Source organism: Rhinolophus sinicus, chromosome 14 (assembly GCF_057876585.1).
Source record: "Rhinolophus sinicus isolate RSI-liver-muscle chromosome 14, RSI-T2T, whole genome shotgun sequence".
Lineage (NCBI taxonomy): Eukaryota > Metazoa > Chordata > Mammalia > Chiroptera > Rhinolophidae > Rhinolophus > Rhinolophus sinicus.
This window is the reverse complement of record NC_142514.1, coordinates 139,843,512-139,866,476: the sequence shown is the minus strand read 5'-3', so window position 1 is coordinate 139,866,476 and position 22,965 is coordinate 139,843,512. Positions and strand designations below refer to the sequence as shown.

Genomic DNA, 22,965 nt, shown 5'->3' with positions numbered 1-22,965 from the left:
GGAATATGAATGACCAATGTATGAATACCATTCCACTCAGTCAACATACACCTGAGAAACCATGGAAAGGGAGCCAAGAATCTGTTCCCTCAATTGTTCCTAATGCCTTTGTAATGTGAGCACAATAAAGCCTGAACTAATCAAGCATGTTGATGATACCTATAGAAAGATTTATGAATGACTTTTAAGGATTTAAAGGGTTTCTTGACTGTTGACAAAAAAGTGAAATACATCAGTTAAGTGGCTAGGCAACCAGACAAAGGGTGATGATGGCTTGGTTGACATTCTAGAGGAAATGAAAGAATTAATTGAGGGCCTTAAGGAAACATTGTCTAATAATGTATCAGTCTGGACAAACAGGAGAGAGAAACTACCAGTAATTTGAACAGAGAAAGTTTAATATAAAGATTTATTAACGAAAACATGAGATTGGAGTAATGAAGAATTGGCTAGTAAGAAGTAAAGAGAACTCTAAAGAATATAGGATTAATTAACTTGATTGTGGGAATCATTTCACAATTTACACATCTGTCAAATTACTTAAATATATTACACTTAAATATATTACAATTTTTATCAATTATTCCTCAGTAAAGGTGGGGAAAACTTCAAAAAGAAAGACAAAAAGAATATAGGAATAGCACATGTAAGAAGCAACCACTGTCTTCTCAGGCTGAGGTAGAACACAAAAGGGTAGAGTTTCCGACCTAGACCTTGTTGGAGAACACGACTGTGGCTTACTGAACAAAGGCAGAGAAGTCACTTTGATGCCATGTTGGTAGAACTTGCCATACGTCTGCCCTCTCGGGTACAGGGGAAGCGGTTCACAGGGAGGTATCTCACAGAGGCACTGCAACAAAAATATCGGCGGTGGTTCCAGAGAGCTGCTGTACACGGTGCTTGTCGTTAATAAGATTCTGCTTACTTCAAATTGTAAGAGGTTAAATCTTACGTTAAGTGTTCTTATGACACACACCCATGCACAAACACGCACACACACAAAAGTGACGCAAGGAAATTTTTGGAGGCGATGAATGTGATCGAGGTAATCCTCGATCATGATGTTAACGCAAGTGTATATATCCAAACTTACCAAATCATAGACAATTAATTATGTACCATTTTTTGTATACCAATTATAGCTCAGTAAAGCTAGGAAAGAAAAACACTGGGGATGGGAGGATGGAGTGTTGACGAAGTCAGGCAGCAGGGAAGCTGTGTGTGGTGCAGGTGCTGGGGGCTAAAGAAGTACAAGGAGCTTGTGGAGTCAACATGGGTCAGGAATAAAGTCCTCTCTGCCATGTCTCTCCCTTGTCCTCTACTGATATAGTTTAACATCATGTCAGCTGGTAAAGGAAAAATACTGAAAGGCCTCAGATCCAGTTTTGCAGAACGTGTAGTGAAGGGTGAGTTGGAGCTGAGAAACAATAAGTTGATAACTGGCACAAAAAGGTTAAAAAGAAAATAAATGGTTAAAACCATCTACACCAGATGAAGATGATTATCAAGAATCAGAAGAGCCAACAAATTATATTCTTGCTGAAATAGTCGAAGCAATAAAACATTTATATGAATTCATTGAATTAATATGAATTCAATCACTCTGATACAAAAATCTCCAAATGGGCTATTAGTGGGGTTTTCAAATAGTACTGACAGCACGATTTTTGCCGTAAATATCAACTTCAGAATCTGCACATTACATAAGATGCAATGCCACTGAAAGTAGACGAGCCAAGATTTGAGGTCAGGTTATTCTGCTAGTCCTTTTTCTGTTAAGTCTGTGATATGCTATACTGCTTCTCAGGAAATGAGCCTAGTATTAATAAGTAGGACAGAATCCCCTTAAAAAGCCACTACCAAAGTTGTGGTACATCCATTTACAGACTAGATTTGTAGTTAATCCCTGCTGCTTCATCTTTATTTGATTTCTCTAGAATTTCAGGACGTGTCTCAAATAAGACAGTAATCCTCATGACTGAATACTTTGATTAACTTTAATAAGAATACATTTCTCCAGAGGATAGATGATCAAGTGATTGAGCATAACCAACTTTTACCTGGATGAAATATACCTTTCCTAAGCTGAGACGCAATATTAAGTTGGTTTGTTTCAGACCCTATCCACCTTCATGCATGAAGCAGATACTGTAGGACTCCTCCAACTTAGTATTTTAAGGAGACCTGGATTTAGATACTCTTCTGTAGCATCCTTTTATTTTACTCATTATATTTGTTACTAACCCAAAATTTTACCCTTAAATTTAACTCCAAAGGAATATTAAACCATTATTTGTTTTCACTTATAAAATTGGGTGGCCTCCTTATCTCCCATTCAGATTATCTGCACTTGCTGCAGCTGCCCTATTCTCATCTGTAATTGTATGAGGTTTTTAAGATTAATTCCTGCAAAAATAATAGCATTCACTATTCTGAATACTTTGGAGACCATATTTGAAAGGCTGTGTTTCTACATCTACACCTGCTATATTTGGCTAACACTGTGTGAGTGCTTGAGGTATGTAATGACACTCAGCAAGCCAACTCTGTCTTTTGAGGTTGACTCACTCAGCCACTCCCAAAAAAAGACAGCAGAGCCAGTGATCTCTAGAAACATACCATACTTACCTATTGCTATACCAAAGAAGGCCTATATGCAAATAAATACCAAAGTTCCTACTTCAGTTCTCAGTTTCAAAGCTTTAAGGTCTTTGTTAAAAAGATCCACTCATACTTACAGACTAGGATAGAAGCCAATAAAAATTATCTGTCTAGTTTCTCAGAACATTATACTCACATTTATGTTCGTACTTCAAACAACTTTACATGACGAATTATAAATAATAATTAACATTTGTGTAGCACTTTACTCTTTTCAAAGTATTTTCACATTCATCAATGTTGCAGTTAAACCTCACAGCAATCCAGAATAGTAAATGATATTCTTAACTTCATTTTATAGATGTTGACATTCTGAGAGTTTAAATGACTAATCCAAGTCCACATAGTAAAAAATAAACTAGGGCTGTAATTCATCTCGTGACTCCAAACTTCGCTGCATTATAATGCTTGATAAAGTTGTTTTCCTGTTTTGTAGATGGGGAAGCTGAGGCATAGAGCAGTTAAATGATTTGTCTAGACTTTCAAGCTTAGGTTTAAAATAAAGGCATATGTTTATGTAATTGTACTAAATGTGTGGAACAGTGAAAGTATGATAAAGGAAAATCAGAAATTTTGGGTTCTTAGTTCTTAAACTGCCATTTATCAGAAGAGCTGGCTAGATGTGTGGCTGGCTATGTGTGTAGATACTGGGGGCATGCTAGGAGTTTTAACAGGTATGTTTGCAAGATGGCCTAGTAGACCTTTATAGTCCTAGGACTGTTAGGTACAGACCAAAGGAAGAAGTTAGGAAAGAAAACTATTTTTACAGTGTCAGAGAGCATTCCCAGTCTTTTTTCCTTCTCTTTGCAGAGATGTCGGCAATGTGGTTGAAGCCATGTATGGGGACCTCCCTCCTCCAATTATGCTGATTGGACATAGTATGGGAGGTGCTATTGCAGTCCACACAGCATCATCCAACCTGGTGCCAAGCCTCTTAGGTCTGTGCATGATTGATGTTGTGGAAGGTAAGTTTTCTTAGTGCTAACCAAATCAAACTGCTGGACTTACAAGAGCCATCTATGGTCGGTTATTGTTACTGTGTTTTAATGTATTGTTGATTTCACTCATCTTAAGTATGTCCCTCCGTCTTTTTTATCTTTCTTTCATGTTATTTTGTGGCATAAGCACTCCAGGTATTTTTTTAATTGAGATATAATGCACATATAACTTTGTATTAGTGTCAGGTGTAAAATATAATGATTTGATATATGTATATATTGCAAAATGGTCACCACAATATGTCTAGTTATTATCTATCACTATACATAGTTACAATTATTTTTGTGATCAGAACTTTAAGATCCACTCTCTTAACAACTTTCAAATATATACTATAGTATAATTAACTATAGTCACCAAGCTGCACATTACATCCCTAGGACTTTATTTTATAACTGGGAGTTTGTACCTTTCGATACTTTCACTCATTTCACCTGCACTCCACATTATATAATCATTCTCTGAGTCATCAGAAATTTTTCATAAACATCTTTATGGCTGCATATATTTTAATTGTATGCACCATAATTTTATTTAACATTAAAAATATAAGTTGCTATGTCTTTTATGACTCAGTCTCAGAAGTCATACTGTTGCTCATACAAGTCAGCCCCATTCATTGTGGGGGGACTACACGAAAGGGTGAATACCACGAGGCAAAAATCACTGGAGGCCGTCTTGAAACCTGGCTGTCACATCAGTCTTAATGTACTGAATTTTCTTAAACTGCATCTTTTTTTCCCCAAGCATCGCTGAATTCTGCTTTCATTGAAGGCAGACGTATATGGTTGACCTAGTAAGTGTAAATGCTCAAAATATGTAGTTAAAGTTTTTGTTTAACATCTAGGTACAGCCATGGATGCTCTTAATAGCATGCAGAATTTCTTACGTGGTCGTCCTAAAACCTTCAAGTCTCTGGAGAATGCCATTGAATGGAGGTAACCCACAAATATATATTGTCTATATTTTAAATGTTAGATTGTAGATTTCTTTTTTCATCAGCTCAAGAACCAAGTTCAAGGGAATAATCCCATGCCTTGGCTTTATTGTAGTATCCTGGGTGGAAACATTTATGTAAAGAGCAGAATTTAAAAAAAAAATATTTTAAATGTTTCAGACTTGTCTCAGTTGTACAAAATCCACTCTTTTTCTAATACAATATACCATGTTTCCCCAAAAATAAGACCTAGCTGGACAATCAGCTCTAATGCGTCTTTTGGAGCAAAAATTAATAGAAGACCCAGTCTTATTTTACTATAATATAAGACTGGGTATAATATAATATAATATAATATAATATAATATAATATAATATAATATAATATAATACTGGTTCTTATATTAATTTTTGCTCCAAAAGATGCATTAGAGCTGATTGTCTGGCTAGGTCTTATTTTCAGGGAAACCGGGTAGTACCTCCTAGAATCTTAGTAATTTTGAGTCATCTGTTATCTAGTGGTTCCCATCTCTAAGGTGCGAGTTTGTACTAAATGAGATTCTAAGGCCTCTTCCATCTCTTATGCTCCATGGTTCTAGATTCACTTTATGTGTTCTAGAGAAAATGATGGAGAAGCAGAAGATGGGTGTATGTTCCTTTCTCAGTTTTTATTTGAGTTTTGGGTAAGTAAAAACCCTTTTGGTAAATAGTTTTCATAAAAATGACTGACAGAATTGTTTATGGCTTCCACTTAAGTAAAGGCTGTTCAGTCATTAATTTATTCGTTAATTCAATTAATTATTTCATTAAATATTTATTAAACACTTACTTTGTGTTAAAAGGTGAAGACTCAGAGACAAGTAAAACACTGCCCCTTTCCCAAGGGGATCAGTCTTGGGATAAAACATCCTCAGTATCCTGTCTTCCTACCTATTCTTTAAAGTCTATCTCCAGTACCTTCTCCAGAACCTTTCTCTCACTCCTCCAAACGACGCAGTAAAATTTTTCGAGACCTTTAAGTCTGTATTATATCGTACTGTTTAGCCTTAAGTCTTATAATCCCCCCTTAAGGGATATGCTTATTTTCATTTCTGTCTAAACTCCCTTCCTATATCATGAGGGCAGAAGCTATTCTATTTCTTTTGTACTTTCATACAGCATATAGCATACTGCTGTCTGCCCTGGCAGGCAGAACATGTCTATTAACTGAATCAGAGATAACAAATGGAAATTAAGGAACTGATAATCATACCCTAAGGGAGTTTTCCTAGGACAGAGGGTCTCATGCCAAATATGGCTTGCCAGAATGATGTGTGTGTTTGGGGAGGTCACTTCTACCTCCCGGTTTTCATGCTACTGTTCTCTCAGAAGCACCAAAGACCTCTCTTCCCATCTTGCTGCCAGCTCAACACGTAGCTCATGTACCCTGCCTATTTCCCCAGTAAGAACCAGTGAGAAAATTATTCCAAATAACTTTTTAAGTTTATTCAGTAAACTTTTTTTTTTTTAAGTACATAAGATGTGTCAGTACTTGATTTAAGAACTGGGGATGAATCAGGCCTAGTTCTTATCAAAATTCTGGGGATGCCAACAAGTCAATACATAAAGCACAGTAGCAACAGAAGATAGGTACCCAATCCAGCCTGGGGGTCATGGTGGACCTTCTCTTAAAGGAAACAGAGTCTTGATTCTCGGGTGGATGTAGGATAGGATGAGGGTACTGTTTGTTGAATCTTAACATGTTCTGGGTTCTCTGAGAGCCACTAATTTTCAGGCCCACTTTCTGAGCCTGAGACTCAGAAAGAATCCTATGAAGTATTGGGTAATTTTGTTTTGTACTCTGCTGGATATCTGATCAAGTTTATGACTCATGACCAATTTGGGTGTTCCAGATTTCAAAAAAAAAAAAAAAAAAAGCATGTTGAAATACAAGGCTAACCTATTTAATTCAGTAAAGATATAAAGTGAATTCCTGCTTTTGTTCTCTTGCTCATCCTAATGAGAGGCAGTAGGGTACAGTCATTAGGAGCCCAGGCTTTGAAATCGAGCAGATGGATTTACATCTTGGTTCCAGCGCTCTGGCTGCACTGAGGAAAACAGAATAGGAAAAGGAGTGGAGAGTGGGGGTGATAATGGGAGTGGGGGTGATAATGGAAGTGGGAGATTGCTTAGGAAACAGTTACAGTACAGGAGAGTAACGATGGTAATCATAGACTAGGACGGCAACACAGGAAGTCATATGGTCAAGTTGAGTGTATTGTGAAGAGCTGACAGGACTGCGTATGGCTGGGATGTTGGGAAGGGGCAGCACTCAGGGGTGACTTCTAGGGTTCTGGCCCATTTGGGTGGGTGGTAGAGAGACGTAGATTTGAGAGCAGGGAAGGGATAGGGAATCAGGATTTTAATTTGGATAAATTGAAGAGCTTATTTTCTATACATCTAAGTGAAAATGTTAAGTAGGCACTTGTACATACTGCAGATGCTCCTCAACTTAGATGGGATTATATCCCGATAAGCCCATTGTAAATTGAAAATATCGTAAGTTGAAAATGCATTTAATACACCTAAGCTACCGAACATCATAGCTTAGCCTGGCCTGCTTTAAACATGCTCAGAGCACTTACGTTAGTTTACAGTTGGGCAAAAATCATCTAACACACTAAACACACAGTAGAGTATCAGTTGTTTACCCTCATGATTGTGTGGCTGAGTGGGAGCTGCTTCTAGCTCTGCTGCCCAGCATCACAAGAGAGTATAATACTGCATATTGCTAATCTGGAAAAAGATCAACACTCAAAGTTTGAAGTATGGTTTCTATTGAATGCATTGCTTTCACACCATTGTCAAGTTGAAGAATGATAAGTCTAACTGTCATAGGTCAGGGACCGTCTGTAATTAGAAGAGGTTTAGCTAGAGATAAATTGAAGTGTAATGATTGCATAGATAATATTTAAAGCCAGAAGACTGAATACACTCACATAGGGATTTGATGTTGATAGAAAAAAGATTCAGGAACTGAGCTTTGGGATACTACACAATATTTAGAGCTTGGGAAGAAGAGGAAGCTCCAACAAAGGAAACTGAAAAGACAGTTGGTGAGATCGGAGGAAAGCCAGGCAGGTATAGCAAGTGTTTCTAGAAGGAGGGACAGAGCATCTGTGTCAAATAATGCTGAGAGATCACCGAAGGTGAGGGCTAAGAAGTGACCATTAGAATTGGCGTGATGGAGGTGACCTTGCAAAGGAAATCTCAGAAAATAAGTGGGACATAAAAACCTGTTATAAGATGGGGATATTGGTTGAGGAAAGGATGGAAGGTGACCAAGTAGAGAAAGCAAGTAAGAACTTTTTTGCAAAGTTTTGTTGTATAGGAGAACAGAAGTGGGGCGGTATCTAATGGTGAATGTGGGGTTAAGAATATTTTCAAAGGCTAGAGAATGTTTTTAAAGGACGTTTTATAATATCCACTAGAGAAAAAAAAATGAGATAGGAGAAAGAAGATAACTAAAGGAAACAAAGTCCTCATAAGCAAAAGGGGATGGGAATCGTGACCAAGGTTGCCCTTGAACAGGAACAGAGATAATTCATATATGAAACTAAAGTTGTCAGGGCAGAATATACGATCATGAATACTGGTGGATTTGTAGATACTGTAGATTCAATTGGTGGTAGAAAAATGTAGTAGTTCCATTTGCTTCTGTTTATCATTAAAATAAATACGATAATTATCTAAGGGGTGTACACTTTAAGTTTTTATATGATTTTTTTAAGCTAAAAAATGAGATTTAAAGAAATGTGTTCTGGAGGCCTGCTTCAGGTGGTGTTTCCAGTTCCCCCCGGAACACGCAGTCATTTTGCTTGGCCCTTCGGCATACTTAGGTGGACAATTCTGGGAAAACTAATGTATTACGGTGGAGTCTAAGCTCCTAAGCTCTGTATCATGGCGTGCAAGGACCTCTAGGAGCTAGCCCCTGCCTGCCTATCCTATTCTGTCCACTCCCCCTATTAAAATTATCTGTTTGTGTTCTTTTCTCCCCACTGAATGTTATATTTCTTGAGCACAGGCCTGACACATAGTATCCTTGGTAAATATTTGCAGAACTGAAATGACTTCAATGTCTTTACTTAATTTTTACTACTTGGTTTATACGTAGCAATAATCACCAAGTGGGAAGGAGTGGTAATCTCTACATAAGCTACCTTGGTAACCGTAATTTTTAATAGGTCCCACAGAATCTGCAGAATTATTCATTTGACCCTAGTGACATGATAAGGTGGGTGCTGAATAACCTCCTCTCTCCCTTCTCACTTTTTTCTTCTAGTGTGAAGAGTGGCCAAATTCGAAATTTGGAGTCTGCCCGTGTCTCAATGGTTGGGCAAGTCAAACAGTAAGTCTTATCTTTCCCTGTTGGGCTGGTTAGAGACTGAAACGTGGTGAAGGACTTACAGATGGCTTTTTTGTCACATACCTACCCTACCATCCTTGTGAATGCCTTCATTATTTTAGATAATTTTTATAAGTGAGCTCAGTTGGGCTAGTTGTACAGATTTTCTTTTCTTTTTTCTTTTTTTTAAGGAAATCCCAAGACCAAATAGTGTCTTCTATATAATACTGTATTAGTTTATTAACACAACTCTGAGTGTTAAAAGTGAAGAATCCCAGAAAATGGACATTAAAAATTAAGTGTCCACTCTAGTGCTGACAGTATGGTGTCATTCTGGTAACAGTCTTCTTCTAGGCCAAACCTGATTGTGGGGAAATTATAGGAGAAAAACGTTAGCATCGCCTGAGCAAAAGCCAGATTCTAAGGATGAGCTAAGGTTATTTAGCCCAGCTGATCTTCCTGGATAGGGTTACGTGAGTCCTAGATTGCTATGTAGTCACAAAATAAACTTTAGGTGAATTGAGAAAATGTTGCCCAATGGAACATGTAGGGAGCACAAGAATTGATGAAAATGACAATGACATTATTGAATGTCTCCTCCTTGCACTGTGCAGGGTGTTTTATATACACTGTCTCATTTTTTTACAACCTTGTATTACAGAAATTTTTCAAACATATAAAAGTAGAATAATACAATGAACCCCAGTGTGCTCATTGCCCATTTTCAACTCATGGCCAGTCTTGTTTCATCTGTGCCCCTATTTATTTCCCCTAAGCACAACATTTTGAAACTAATTCCAGACAAACACAGTTTCCTCTCTAAGATTTCAGTGTGCTCTCTATAGGGTCCACTTCTCTCTCTCTCATTTTTTTCCTTAAAGTTTACGTGTTGAGGAAACCTGGTTGTTTGCCCTGTAGAATTTCCCACAATCTGGATTTACTGATTGATTCCTCAAGATGTAATTTAACATGTTCCTTTGTTCCCTGTATTGTCTGTAAGTTGTTAGTTAGATCTACCGATTTGATCAAGTTCAGGTTGGTTGGTTGTTATTTTGGTTATTTAAGTTTTTTTTAGGAATAGATAATATTGTTTAATGTCATCAGGAAGCACTTAATGTCTGGTTGTCTCTTTTTTGAGTGTTAGTAGTCATTGATAATCATTCCCTGGATTCATTAATTCATTTGCACTATCTCATTTAATCCTTACCTCTTTAAGATAAGTGTTGTTTTACAGGTGAAGATGTAGAAGTTCAGAAAGGTAAAGTGATTTTCTCAGGATCACACAGCTAGTGAATGACAGAGCTCAGATTCAAACTTCTATGTATTTGACTCCAAGGCCTATATTATGGATATTATGCCTGAAAGGGTTATCTGAGTAGTAATGTCTGGCAGACACAATGCAGAGGCTTTGAATAAACTGTGAAACTGCCCACTTTTTCAATGCCTAAATATTTTGAGATCTGACTTGTTTAAGCAGTGGTAAAGCATTTTATAAGGAAGTTATATGGCTTATATGCAGGTAATTCAGTGAATTTTAAATTTTACTTAATTTGTAAACTTAAGTGTTATTTTCTCTTAATATGTAAACCTGTGTATGTAAGAGTATGTGTGTTTTAACTGTCACATAGATATGAGCTGGAACCTTCCTGCCCTTCTTGATCTAGGTGAAATTCTCTTGAACTCCCAGGCCCTAGCTGTGGAAACCCAAAGCACATGTTGTTTCTTTGTTTTGGTTCTTCAGTCTAGATGTGGAACTCGGTACCTCAAGTTCCATAGAAAATCTCCACTTCACAAAACATTTATGAACATACACTTCTCTGAAGGGTTGGTGGAGGAGACAGAGAAGGAGACGCTGTCATTCGTAAAAATCCACCACTGAAGTTCACTGACCTTCAATTTATCCTAGTCTCTTTTTATCTTGCTTGTTCTCTCTCCTCTTCTCCCTTTTTTCTCTCCCTTTCAAGGGCAAAATAATAAATTCTTCTCTACCATGCGGAGCAGACCTTGGTATTAACTGCTACCCAGGCCCTTGGGATTTTTACCTTTACCACTTGTCAGTGTATTTTTCCAGTAAATTCTCTCTAAAAGAAATTACGGTACCAGCTGTTGATATAATAATCATTTTTCTACCTAATTATATAATAAAGAGATACTGTTTTTTAGAGGAAAAACAACAATAATTGGCTGGATCAGATGTTCTAATCTCCAAGGATCAGCTGGCATGGTTATAGTAAACTGCCATTTTCTCTCGGCTAATTAAAAAGTGAGGGGCTTTTGCCATTCTGTTTGAGCCTTGTTCTGCTATAAGCAGGGTACAGTAGAAAAAAGCACCATACTTCAGAGTTAATTGGGCCTGGATTTGCCTCCCAGCCTCACCCAATCATGAGCTAGGTGATCCTGGACCAGCTTTTTAACTCTTAACGGCTACTTCACAGGATTGTGACGAGTATTAGATAATGCCAGTAAAACCCTTGTCACCATTCCTCAGGAAATGGTTGCTCCCTTCTGTGGGTCCGTATCTGTGCAAGAACCAGAAACCATCCCTTGGAGTATAGTCATATATTGGCCATGATCTTCCACAGCCCTGGTCTACTTTTGTACATTTAAAAATGCACATTTTCCGCATCCTCCCAGGAACATTGTTAAGTTTTAACTAACGTTTGATTATTAAAGGCTATAAGTATCAGAATTTCTGAGATATTTGTTTATGGAATAGAAGTGTGTGATAGCACTTTTTTTTGAAAAACAAAACCTAGGTGTGAAGGAATTACAAGTCCAGAAGGCTCAAAATCTATAGTGGAAGGAATCATAGAGGAAGAAGAAGAAGATGAAGAAGGAAGTGAGTCAGTACACAAGAGAAAAAAGGAAGATGACTTGGAGGTGGGTAAAAACCTGCCCGTTCTTGGAAGGATGGGGTAAGAAACGGTTCATAGTGTGGGGATGGGGAAGGGGAGGTGACGTTCTTCTTGTCTACCATTAGGTATTTTAGGGAGCAAAGATGCTTAGATTAACTAAAAGATGTAAAACACTTGTTGATAGCACTGACAGATCGGAGCATAAAAATTCCAGTATATACCCTACTCTTAAATAGACTGCTCTCTTATCAGGCTCTTTCTTGCCTCTGTCCTTCTGTTCCTGTGGTTCATCTCATGAGTAAAATCCCATTTCATACCAGTCTTTGCTTAGTCCATCCAGATTTTACCCATCTTTCAAGGTGTATCTCCTTGGGAAGCTTTCTGACCTCAGTTTATATCAGTCCCTCTCCAGCACTGAGAGTCTGTGTAATACAACTTAGCACTTGTTTTTTGAAGTTATTGCTAACTCATAGAACTTACCTTCGTAAGCCACATTCAGAGATACTATGATCTCCTAGTAATTATCCCTAGCATGCAGATTCAATGTCTTCTAATTGCCCAAGAATTCTCTCTCAACAAAAATAACCTGTGTATTTTGAAGGTCGAATCTGATGTTCTATATGAATTTCCCTCAGCATTTAGCTCAGGGTTGTGTGCATAGAAAGTGTTCTGTGAATACTTGCTGAGCAATTGATTTGAGGACAGTAGTGGAAAGGGCTGCCTTTTTCTTGGAAATGATTAGTGAGCATGACCAGCAGACTTTCTGGGTTGGATTATAAACATTTAACAAATGGCAGGTAATGAACTTGGTGTATACCACATATTCCTTTGCATTTGGCGAAGCTACTGTTAGCAAGAAAGAAAGTACATTTTTTAAGAGTGTTTTTAATTTAATGAGGATCTTCTTGTCATCCTTAAGATCGGTGAATAATACTTTGTACATCTTTGGAGTTTACAAAAATATAAACAATGCCTGATCAATTTGCCCTCCCAGCACTCTGGAAGGTGAGGGGAAGTCTTTTCTCCCATGTGAACAGTGTAGAAACTGAGACTCAGAGATGAGGAGACTTGCCCCAGATAATCAAGGAGTATTTAGTATATTTGAGACTCTGATACAAATATCAGTTATGTTTTACCTGTTACGTGCTAGGAACTATATTGAGTGCTTCACGTTTATCATCTCTACTTCTCATTTTAGTTTTCTGCATTGTAGATATAATCGCTGTTTTACAACTCAGGTACATATACATGCCTTTGGTCACACATAAATGTTCGCTCTAAAACACATCCATATACTCTCATTTTTAATTCTAACTCGTTTTTTCTTTGCAATTTTTTATAAGCCCAATTATATGAAGTTATATAAACTCCAGCAGTTTTGTTAGGAGGACAAACTAAGGCATATCAAGCAATAAGGAATATAGTTTAAAAAGTCTACACTTGAGGAAGGATACAAAGAAACTCCAAACAACAGTCACAACTTGCAACTAGTAGGTAAATAAGTCCTGGAGATGTAATACACAGCATAGTAATTATAGGTAACAATACTGTATTATAAACTTTGAAGATGCTGAGACTAAAACTTAATTGTTCCCACCACAAAAAATAAATTATAATTATGTGACACAGTAGAGGTGTTAGCTAAGCTATGGTGGTAATCATACTGCAATATATAAATGTGTCATATCAACATGTACACCTTAAACCTATATATTGTTATGTGTCAGTTATATCTCAATAAAGAAAAATAAATAGAGCAATTAATTTATTAAATAAAATGGTGGAGAAAATGTTAATAATACAAATTAAATTTAACAACAACAACAAAGAAACCAGCTGCAACTTCTAAAGCTTGATATCCAGAGGTCATTTAGGTCCCATTAGCCATCAGGGGCATCTCTGTTACAGCACAATATAAAAAGCGGTATTTGAAATGATCCTGAGACATACATAAGAGGTCAGTTACATCCATTCTGCTCTGTAAGATATACATTTAATGAGAATGGGGGGGAGGCAAATCTGATACAAAATGGTTAAAATACAGACAAGAAAGGGGAAACATTTACGCTTTGGTCCTTAAAGGAATAAATTTCAGTTTGTCCAGGAGGTATTCCTTTATGCATAAATCTCTCTATTTAAAACTACTTTATTGAGAGATAACTCACCCAAAGTATACAATTCAGTGGTTTTTAGTACGGTCACAGAGTTGGGCACCCATCACAACAATCTAATTTTAGAACATTTCCATCACTTTAAAAACAAAATGTCATACCTAGTTTCAGTCACTTTCACATTTTTCCTCAACCTTCCCACCCCTAGGCAATCACACTTTCTGTCTTTATAGATTTGCCTAATCTGGATATGTAATATAAATGGAATTGTACAATATGAGTACGTGGTTTTTCGTGACTAGCTTCTTTCACCTTAGCATAATACTTTCAAAGTTCAACCATGTTGTGGTATGTATTAGTACTTTATTCCTATTTATGGCTAAATAAGATTCCATTCTATGGATAGACCACATTTTTTTATCCACTCGTCAGTCAGTGGACATTTGGGTTGTTCCCACTTTTTGCCTAGTATGAATAATGCTAGTACAAACATTTGTGTACAAATTTTGTGTGGACATAGGGTTTTATTTCTCTTGAGTATACACCTATGAGTGGAATTGATGGATGGTAGGTAACGCAATGTTTAATCATTTGAAGAACAGCCAAGCCAGACGGTTATCCAAAGTGCCTGCACTGTTTTACATTGCCAGCAGCAGTGTATGAGGAATCAGGTTTTTCTGTATCCTTGTCACCACTTGTTATTGTTTCTCTTCTTGATTATAGCCATCCTAGTGTGTATGAAGTGGCATCTCATTGTGGTTTTGATTTACATTTTTTTAATGACTAGTAATATTGAGCATCTTTTCATGTGCTTATTGGACATTTGTGTATCTTCTCTGAAGACATTCATAGAAATGTCTATTCAGATCCTTTGCCCATTTTTAAATAGGGTTATTTGTCTTTTTATTATTGAGTTGTAAATGTTCTTTATATATTCTAGATACAAGTCCCTGATTTGCAAATATTTTCTCCTGTTCTGTGGCTTGTCTTTTCACATTATTTATTTATTTTTTTAAAGAGAAAACTTATATGAGTTTATTTGAGCCAAACTGACGACAATTGCCGGGAAGCAAAATCTCAATGAATTGAGAAAATACTCCTCTTTTCACATTCTTGATGGTATTCTTAGAAGTGCAGAAGTTTGATTTTGATGAAATTCAACTTACCTAGTTTTCATTTTGTTGCTTGTGCTTTTGGTGTCATATCTAAGAAGGCTTTGTCTAGCCCAGGCTCACAAAGATTTATGGCTATATTTTCTTCTAAGAGTTTTCTAGTTTGAGCTCATACAGTTAGGTCTGTGATCCATTTTGAGCTCATTTTTGTGTATGGTACGAAGTTGGGGATGTAACTTCATTCATGTGGATAGTCAGTTATCCCAGCACCATTTGTTGAAAAGACTGTCCTTTCTCCATTGAATGGTCTTGGCATCCGTATCGAAGATCTTTTGACCATATACATGAGGGTTTATTTCTGGGCTCTAGTTTATTGCATTGGTGTATTTGTCTGTCTTTATACCAGTACTATGCTATTTTGATTACTGTAGCTTTGCAAATATGTTTTGAAATCAGAGAATGTAAGTCCTTCCTTTTTTTTTTCTTTTTCAAAATTGTTTTGGCTGTTCAGGGTCCCTTGAAGTGCCGTGTAATTTTAAGATGACTTTTTCTAGTTTTAAAAAAAATGCCATTGGGATTTTGTTAGGGATTGTGTTGAATTTGCACATTGCTTTAGGTAGCATGGACATCTTAACCATCCAGTGATCTTGAACACAATTATGTTGCTGTCTGGTGTTCATTTCTAGATTTTCACATTGTGGTTAATGTGGTATCCCAATTATTTTTTTCAGTTGTAATATTTCAAATTTTCAATGATTCAGAAAAGTGTAGAGAATCATTTATTTGTTCAGTTTGCATTTGATGATTGTGTGGGACTCTGCCCACCCATCTATTTTATATTGAGACTTAACAGATATTGACATTTTTGTCATATTTGTGTCAGATTCCCTTTTTTAAATTACTATTGCAGCAACATTATATCGTTATCATAAATCAGAATACAGGGGAAAAAATCTCTACTAACAAATCATTGTATTTTCAGTTTTCCCTTCCAGTTCTTTCCCAAAATATACCGCATTTTCCCAGTATTAATCCTAACTTAGATGACATGTTGTACTCTGCTTCTTTCACTTAATATTTTAAGCATTTTTTTCAGCCTGCAGTGTGGTTTTTGTAATTACCCTTTTGATGGTGTGTTCTTTTTGCCAAATGGATATAAAAGAAACTTAGTCTTGGCTCTACCATTTACTTGTTTTGTGATCTTAAGAAAATCTCCTAAGTTTGCTGAAAATAATAGAAGTGAAAGTAAACTTCTAATTATCTAAACATGGAAATAACAATATCGTATTACAATGCTGTTATAAAGATTAAATGTATATTAAAATGTCTGGAACATAGTACGCCCCTGATAAGTGCTAGTTTCCTTCCCTTTCCTTTCCTTAGGGACCTAGTTTTTATTCTGTTCCTCCAAGGGTTGCACTCAGAGACTCAGAACTTGCTCTTATTCCTCCAGACCAAGAAAGACCATCCATACACTTGGAGAATTGAACTGGCAAAAACAGAAAAGTACTGGGACGGATGGTTCCGAGGCTTATCCAATCTCTTTCTTAGTTGTCCTATTCCTAAGTTGCTGCTCTTGGCTGGTAAGTGTGTATATGCATGCATTAGTAAGCTCGGGCTATCATAACAAAATACTATAGACTGGGTGGCTGAAACAACACATTCATTTTCTCACATTTCTGGAGGCTGAAAGTCTGAGATCAGCGTACCAACATGGTCGAGTTCTGGTGAGAGCTTTCTTACTGGCTTGCAAACAACCTCCTTCTCACTGTGTCCTTACATGGCAGAGAGAGAGCAAGAACAAGTTCTCTGGTTTATTTTTTTTTTTTAAAGATTTTATCAGGGAAGGGGAACAGGACTTTATTGGGGAACAGTATGTACTTCCAGGACTTTTTTCCAAGTCAAGTTGTTGTCCTTTCAATCTTAGTTGTGGAGGGTGCCGTTCAGCTTCAAGTTGTTGTCCTTTCAGTCTTAGTTGTGGAGGGCGCAGCTCAACTCCAGGTCCAGTTGCCATTGCTAGTTGCAGGGGCCACTGCCCACCATCCCTTGCGGAAGTTGAACCGGCAACCTTGTGGTTGAGAGGACGCTCTCCAACCAACTGAGCCATCCGGGAGCTCAGCGGCAGCTCAGCTCAAGGTGCCATGTTCAATCTTAGTTGCAGGGGGCGCAGCCCACTATCCCTTGCGGGATTCGAGGAGTTGAACCGGCAACCTTGTGGTGGAGAGCCCACTGGCCCATGTGGGAATTGAACCGGCAGCCTTCGGAGTTAGGAGCACAGAGCTCCAACCGCCTGAGCAACCGGGCTGGCCCTCTGGTTTATTCTTATAAGGACACTAATCCTATCATATGAAGGCCCTGCCCTTATTACCCCATTTAACCTTAATGACTTCCTCATTTAATCTTAGTTACTTCCATATCACCAATTATGGTGACATTGTAGATTAGGGCTTCAATATATGAATTGAGGGGGGACATAATTCAGTCCGTAGCAGTGTGGGTGTATTGTCGTCTGAATATGTCCTTGTTATATGTAACTACTCACCAAGTGGGTAATGACTTCCAAGGTGAAGTACCATCCGCACTCACTTATACCCTTTCTCCTCCCCACACCAAATCCCTAAACCTAAAGAAACATAGCATCCACCTGGATGGCCTGATTCTGGCCTGGCCTCTGTACCTGGTCAAGCCCAAGCCTTTCTCCTAGAGTGGTATAAGGATATTCTGAGTATAATGGAAATTAAAAAAGAAAAACCCTGTTTTCAGAAACCAGTTTAAATGAGTAAAGTGATTGCCTGGAAAGCTTCATGTGTTGAGACTATACCCTCAGGGAGTTTTGATTACCATTAACATGAATTAAGAATGTCATCATGTTTACAACTTCGTAACAATTTTTATTTCATACTTGAATAGCAAAACCTATTTCACACGGCCTTTTCTAGTAAGGTACTTATGGAGTCTCTTATTTTGCTCTAGGTGTTGATAGATTGGATAAAGATCTGACTATTGGCCAAATGCAAGGTAAGACACCAAGAAATTATGTCCCTAGGTCCTTCTCTGAAGGTACAGAAAGGAGCAGAGTCATGTGGAAATTAATGTTCTGAGATGATGAGGTGCAGTGGAGAAACCATGTGCTTTAGAGTTAGACCCAAATTTGGCATCCCCCTCTGCTTCTGATCCCACTACATGATTATGGGCAAGTATTTCCCTTTTCTGAGCTTTGATATTTTTTCCCCTTCTAGAAATGTGAATTATACTACCATGTATGTCTCAGAGTTGTAAGGACTAAAATGAGGCAATGTCTTTGAAAAGGGCATTAGAAACTATAAAGTACTCTATGGGTATATAATATTGTGAAAGGAGATATTCTGAATACTGATCAGTATTTTTATTGTTTGAAGTCTTAGGAAAAGGAAAGGTCCAAGATAATCTAGATACAAAAAAGTGTAAACTCTGTTTAGGAGACAGCATGGTGAGGCGGTAAAAGCAAGGGCTCTGAGATTCAGACCAGATTTGACTACTGCTTCTTTCCTACTAATTTTTTGACACTGGGCAAGTTACTTGATCTGCCTTAGCTTTAGTTTTCTCAGTCTAACATGAGAAAATTGATGGCAGCCTCAGCTCTGAGAGGCACAGTGAGCAGGAAAGTGACATGTGCTCAGGTCCAGGTGTGTTGGCCAGATGACAGTAGAGGCAGTGGGACCAATTTTATGGAGGTTCTTGCTTTATTATGGACGAAAGTCTCGGTGTAAGTGAAGTCAGTTGGCATTGGCAACTTTTGAGTTATGGGAAGAAGAGGTGCCAACTTCAAGGCCAACATTTCAGGCTTAAGGTACTGTTGTTGACCTTCCTTCTTTTCTACTTACTCTCTCTGGGCAATCAAATGGCTTCTGTTTATACCCTGGTAAATCGCAAAGCTAAACGTCCAGCTCATACCTTTCTCCTGAGCTCCAGGCCTGGCCCGTGTATCAAACCTGCTGGGCATCTGCACTTGGATATTTCATGGGCCCCTCAAACTGTTGTGTTAGCTGTCCTCAAGCTCTCCACAGAGAAAGGGGCTATACTTCCACACAGCAGTTGTTCAAAGGCTCCTGGATGATTTGTCAGACTCTGGCCCCAGGCTGTTGTACCGTTCCCTTCCTCCAACTACAGTGTCCTGAGCCCTGGAGCAGGACCGGGGACTAGGACTGTGTGACTTTCACGGCACTGTTGTTGGTAACTCTGAGCTTAGATACCTTTCCTGAAATTCAATGTGAGCAAACCTTTCCGAAGCACTCTTTCTGTGTAAGACCTATGCTTGATGCTGGGCAGAGAGAAGAATGAAACATGGCCCCTAATACTACCTGAAAGTAGTTAATCTGGACGGGAATAGCATTGGAACCAGTGTTGATCGCCAGCCTGGAAATTAGATAGGCCTGGGTTTAAATCACTGTTACTGGTTTTGTGGCCTGAGTGAATGGCTGACTTCTTTAATCCTCAGTTTTTTCATCTGTAAAACGGAGATGATATATCTCAATATAATTGTGTGAAGTGTAAATGGGTGAAGTAAGAGTCTGACAGATGGTAGCTTCATTATGTCCAGAAAGCACTCACGATTCTTCATTAGATGCCCTCCTATTTCCCCCGTGAAGATTATGCCAAGACCACGTTCTCTTTCAAAGCATCCCATGAGTATAGAAAGTAAATGTCTGGGATGAGGGACATCCCATAAAACAAAGGGAAATGGCTAAGTCGGCACAGATTCCTAGCCACAACCTTCCCAGCATTGTGTTTAAACCAGCTGAATTAGGTATAGAATCCTGGAAACCCAACACTCATTCATGGTGCAACTTGGGTGAATATTAATACTTCATATTCTCTGAACTTAAGGTTCCTCATCTGTAAGGTTCAAACCCTCTGAAATTAAGGGTTTGGAAATATGCCCACCTCATAGAGTAATTGTGAGGATCACCCATGATCACATTATTTTATGTGTACTGCACTTAGTGTTGTTAGTATGTGTGAGTTCTCCTTGACTCCTTATACCCATTCTCCTAAAGAGGAATGAAAAATGCGTCCTAGTCATGAAGCCTGGGGTGGTTGGAATGGTAAGTTTTATCTGGTCATTCTCTCAATTACTGATTCATCCAAGACTCAGCAAGCACTTGCTCAGTGTCTAGCCCTGTGTTGGGCCCTATGAGGGATATAGAGCAAGTAATGATACTAGCCCCTGTTCTTACAGAAACGACACAGTCCTGGCATATAAAATATAAGCTTACAAACCAAGAGGGGCATAAGCTGCTCTGTGTTTGGAACATTAGAAGATCTAAGGAAGAGGGGAATAGGCTGGAACACCCTGGGCAGCTTACAGCAAGAGGAGGGGCATGAGCGGGGCCTTACTGAATGGAATGGTCTTAGTTCCTCTACTAATTAAGCCACCTTGGGCAAATCTCTTCACTAATCATGGCCTCAGTTTCATCTCAAAAAAGAGTTTCCGTATTTGTCCTGCTTAATTTTATAGTGTAGATTTGAGAATCAACATAAAAAATGGGTAGAAGAGTATTTTCAAAAACATTTCAAAACACTGTGTAACTGGAGTAAGAGTCACAGAACATGATGATCAGAAGGACTTTCAGAGCTTATCCCTTATTTTGTAAGTGGAGACACTGAGGCGCTGAGCGTCTGCTCTTTACCTGTGGGAGGTCGGGGTCCCGTATCGTCTAGTCTGCTGATAGATTTTGCTTTCTCAGTCATCATGATGGTTCACTCTTAATGGCTATCACGTTAGTTGTGAGCTTGCAGTGTGCCACAGACAGTATGAGAAAGTGCTTAGCACAGTGTCTGGCGCATAGTTAAGTACTCACGTGGTCACTTATTACTGTCATCATAAATTTCAAAATCCTTAACGTAGTTTATAGAACCCTTAATGGTATGGTCCCTGCGTACCTCTTCAGCTTCATTATTAACTCTCAAAAGCACCATGCCAAACTTTTTATTTCCAGGGACAAGCATTTTATCTCCTTCCCTTTGTGTAAGCTGTTCTTTCTGCATGGGAAGCCTCCCTGGATCCCTGTATGATGGTGAAGCCCCCTTTCCTATGTTCTTCCAGTTTCATGTACTCAGTTTAATCAAAGAACTACATGCTGCATTAAAATGTTCGTTCTTGTGTTTTGCTCCCCCACTAGACTGTAACCCCCTGAAAACTGGAACTGTTTTTTCCCATGTGTCTGGCCTAAAGTAAATGCACACTGAGTAGTTGCAGAAGAAAAAAAGTGAAGGAAAAATGATTTGCCCAAGGTTACAATTACAAGTATTACTGCCCTCCTCAAAGACTTGGTAACTGGGTCCGGAGTATTGGGGGAGGCAAGAGGGGGTTTCTAGAGTCCTGTGCAGCTGCAGAGATGGTAAGGAGAGGGCTGTTTTCGTCCCTGAGGTTGCCTGGGTTTGTTTCCTCTGCAGGGAAGTTCCAGATGCAGGTCCTGCCTCAGTGTGGTCACGCAGTCCACGAGGATGCCCCAGACAAGGTGAGTCCCGGGCTTGATGACTGAGCTTGAGGACAACTGTGAGAGTAAGTCACCTTGGGGCTCACAGAAGGTAGAGCAAGCCTGTGAGTCAGCCTGTGGGGCCTGCACCGGGGCCGCTCCGCCAGCCCCCACGCTTCTCCCTGGCAGCTGCCTGTGTTCTGGACTTTCTGTGTGGGCTGAGGAGCTCACGGCTACTTCATCCCAAGGCCCTACATGAAGAGCTTAAGCTCTACTTCTCCATTACCCCCAAAAGCCAGATGGAAAAAGGGATAATTGGGGTAGAAACTGCTCCCTAAACTACAGTAACAGGAATTAATATGTGTTCCCCCTGTAGGAAAAAGGTACTTTGTAACTCTCAGGGAATAAGTAAGCCTTCACATCATCCCTTGACTTCTCGCTAGTTCTCCTTGGCAGGGATGATAGGGAAGGCTCCTAGCCCTGCGAGAACCCGGGTCCTTTTGATTTCAAGCTCCCAAGACCTTTAGGAGACTTGAGTCCTCTAAAAGCCTAACCTTCCCACAGAAGTCCACAGGACCCCCACTGCTAACTTGCATATGGCCTGTAATATCTCTCCCTTTTCCAGGTAGCTGAAGCTGTTGCCACTTTCCTGATCCGACACAGGTTTGCAGAGCCCGTCGGTGGATTCCAGTGGTAAGGAAGTACAAGCCCAGCCCTGCTGGCCAACTCCAACAAAAAGATATTGCAAGGTGGTAAATATGTCCGCCTTCATCATGCCGGTTTTGGGTCACTATGCCTTCCCTCTTTCTCCTCAACACAGAGCCCAGCATGTGTGTTTCTACAGCACTATCGTTGGTTGTTTCTGTGTGCTCTGGTCCAGTGGGGGTTGCTGAGCTGAGATTAAATTGCGCCTCGTCCCTCAGTTCCCCACTGCAGTTTGCACTTCCAGAATGGCCCTTCTCTGAGGGCTGAAATGGGAATCAGTCCATTCCAGGCTCTTAGAGAACTTCCATACTCCTCCTGCCCTGCTGCTGAGGAAGGCTGGGCCGCCGTGGAGGCCGTGTAGAAATCCAGAGCAGGGATTTTATCCTCAGCACTACTGACATTCGGAGCAGGTAATCCTTTATGATGGGAGCCGCCCTGTGCGCTGTAGGATGTTTAACAGCAGCCCTGGCCTCTGTGCACTGGAATCCGGCAGCACCCCCACACACTTACAGTTGTGACAAGCAAAAATGTCTCTCGATTTTACCAAATGTCTCAAGGGAGGCAAAATCACTCCCAATTGAGAACCACTGGTCTAGAGGAAAAAAGGATACCTCTCGTCCTGGGGTGCTGTTCATCTGATTAGGGGGAGACAGTTGGCCTCTTTGTTGAGGATGAGGAGGCAGAGAGAGAGGCATGGTGACCCAAACCACGTGGTGTTGGCCCCACCCCAGGGGACTAGCATC

General features: G+C 39.2%; 1 protein-coding gene across 1 annotated transcript in view; it reads left to right on the top strand.

The window, feature by feature from the left end:
• PPME1 (protein phosphatase methylesterase 1) overlaps positions 1–22,965 on the top strand; it is a 57,791-nt gene that overhangs the window by 33,025 nt on the left and 1,801 nt on the right. Inside the window, exons 6-13 of the mRNA XM_074335782.2 lie at positions 3,472–3,626; positions 4,508–4,598; positions 8,919–8,984; positions 11,738–11,861; positions 16,513–16,642; positions 18,033–18,077; positions 21,495–21,559; positions 22,143–22,210. Of these exons, the coding sequence (XP_074191883.1) occupies positions 3,472–3,626; positions 4,508–4,598; positions 8,919–8,984; positions 11,738–11,861; positions 16,513–16,642; positions 18,033–18,077; positions 21,495–21,559; positions 22,143–22,210 (744 nt within the window). The remainder of the gene's footprint in view (positions 1–3,471; positions 3,627–4,507; positions 4,599–8,918; positions 8,985–11,737; positions 11,862–16,512; positions 16,643–18,032; positions 18,078–21,494; positions 21,560–22,142; positions 22,211–22,965) is intronic.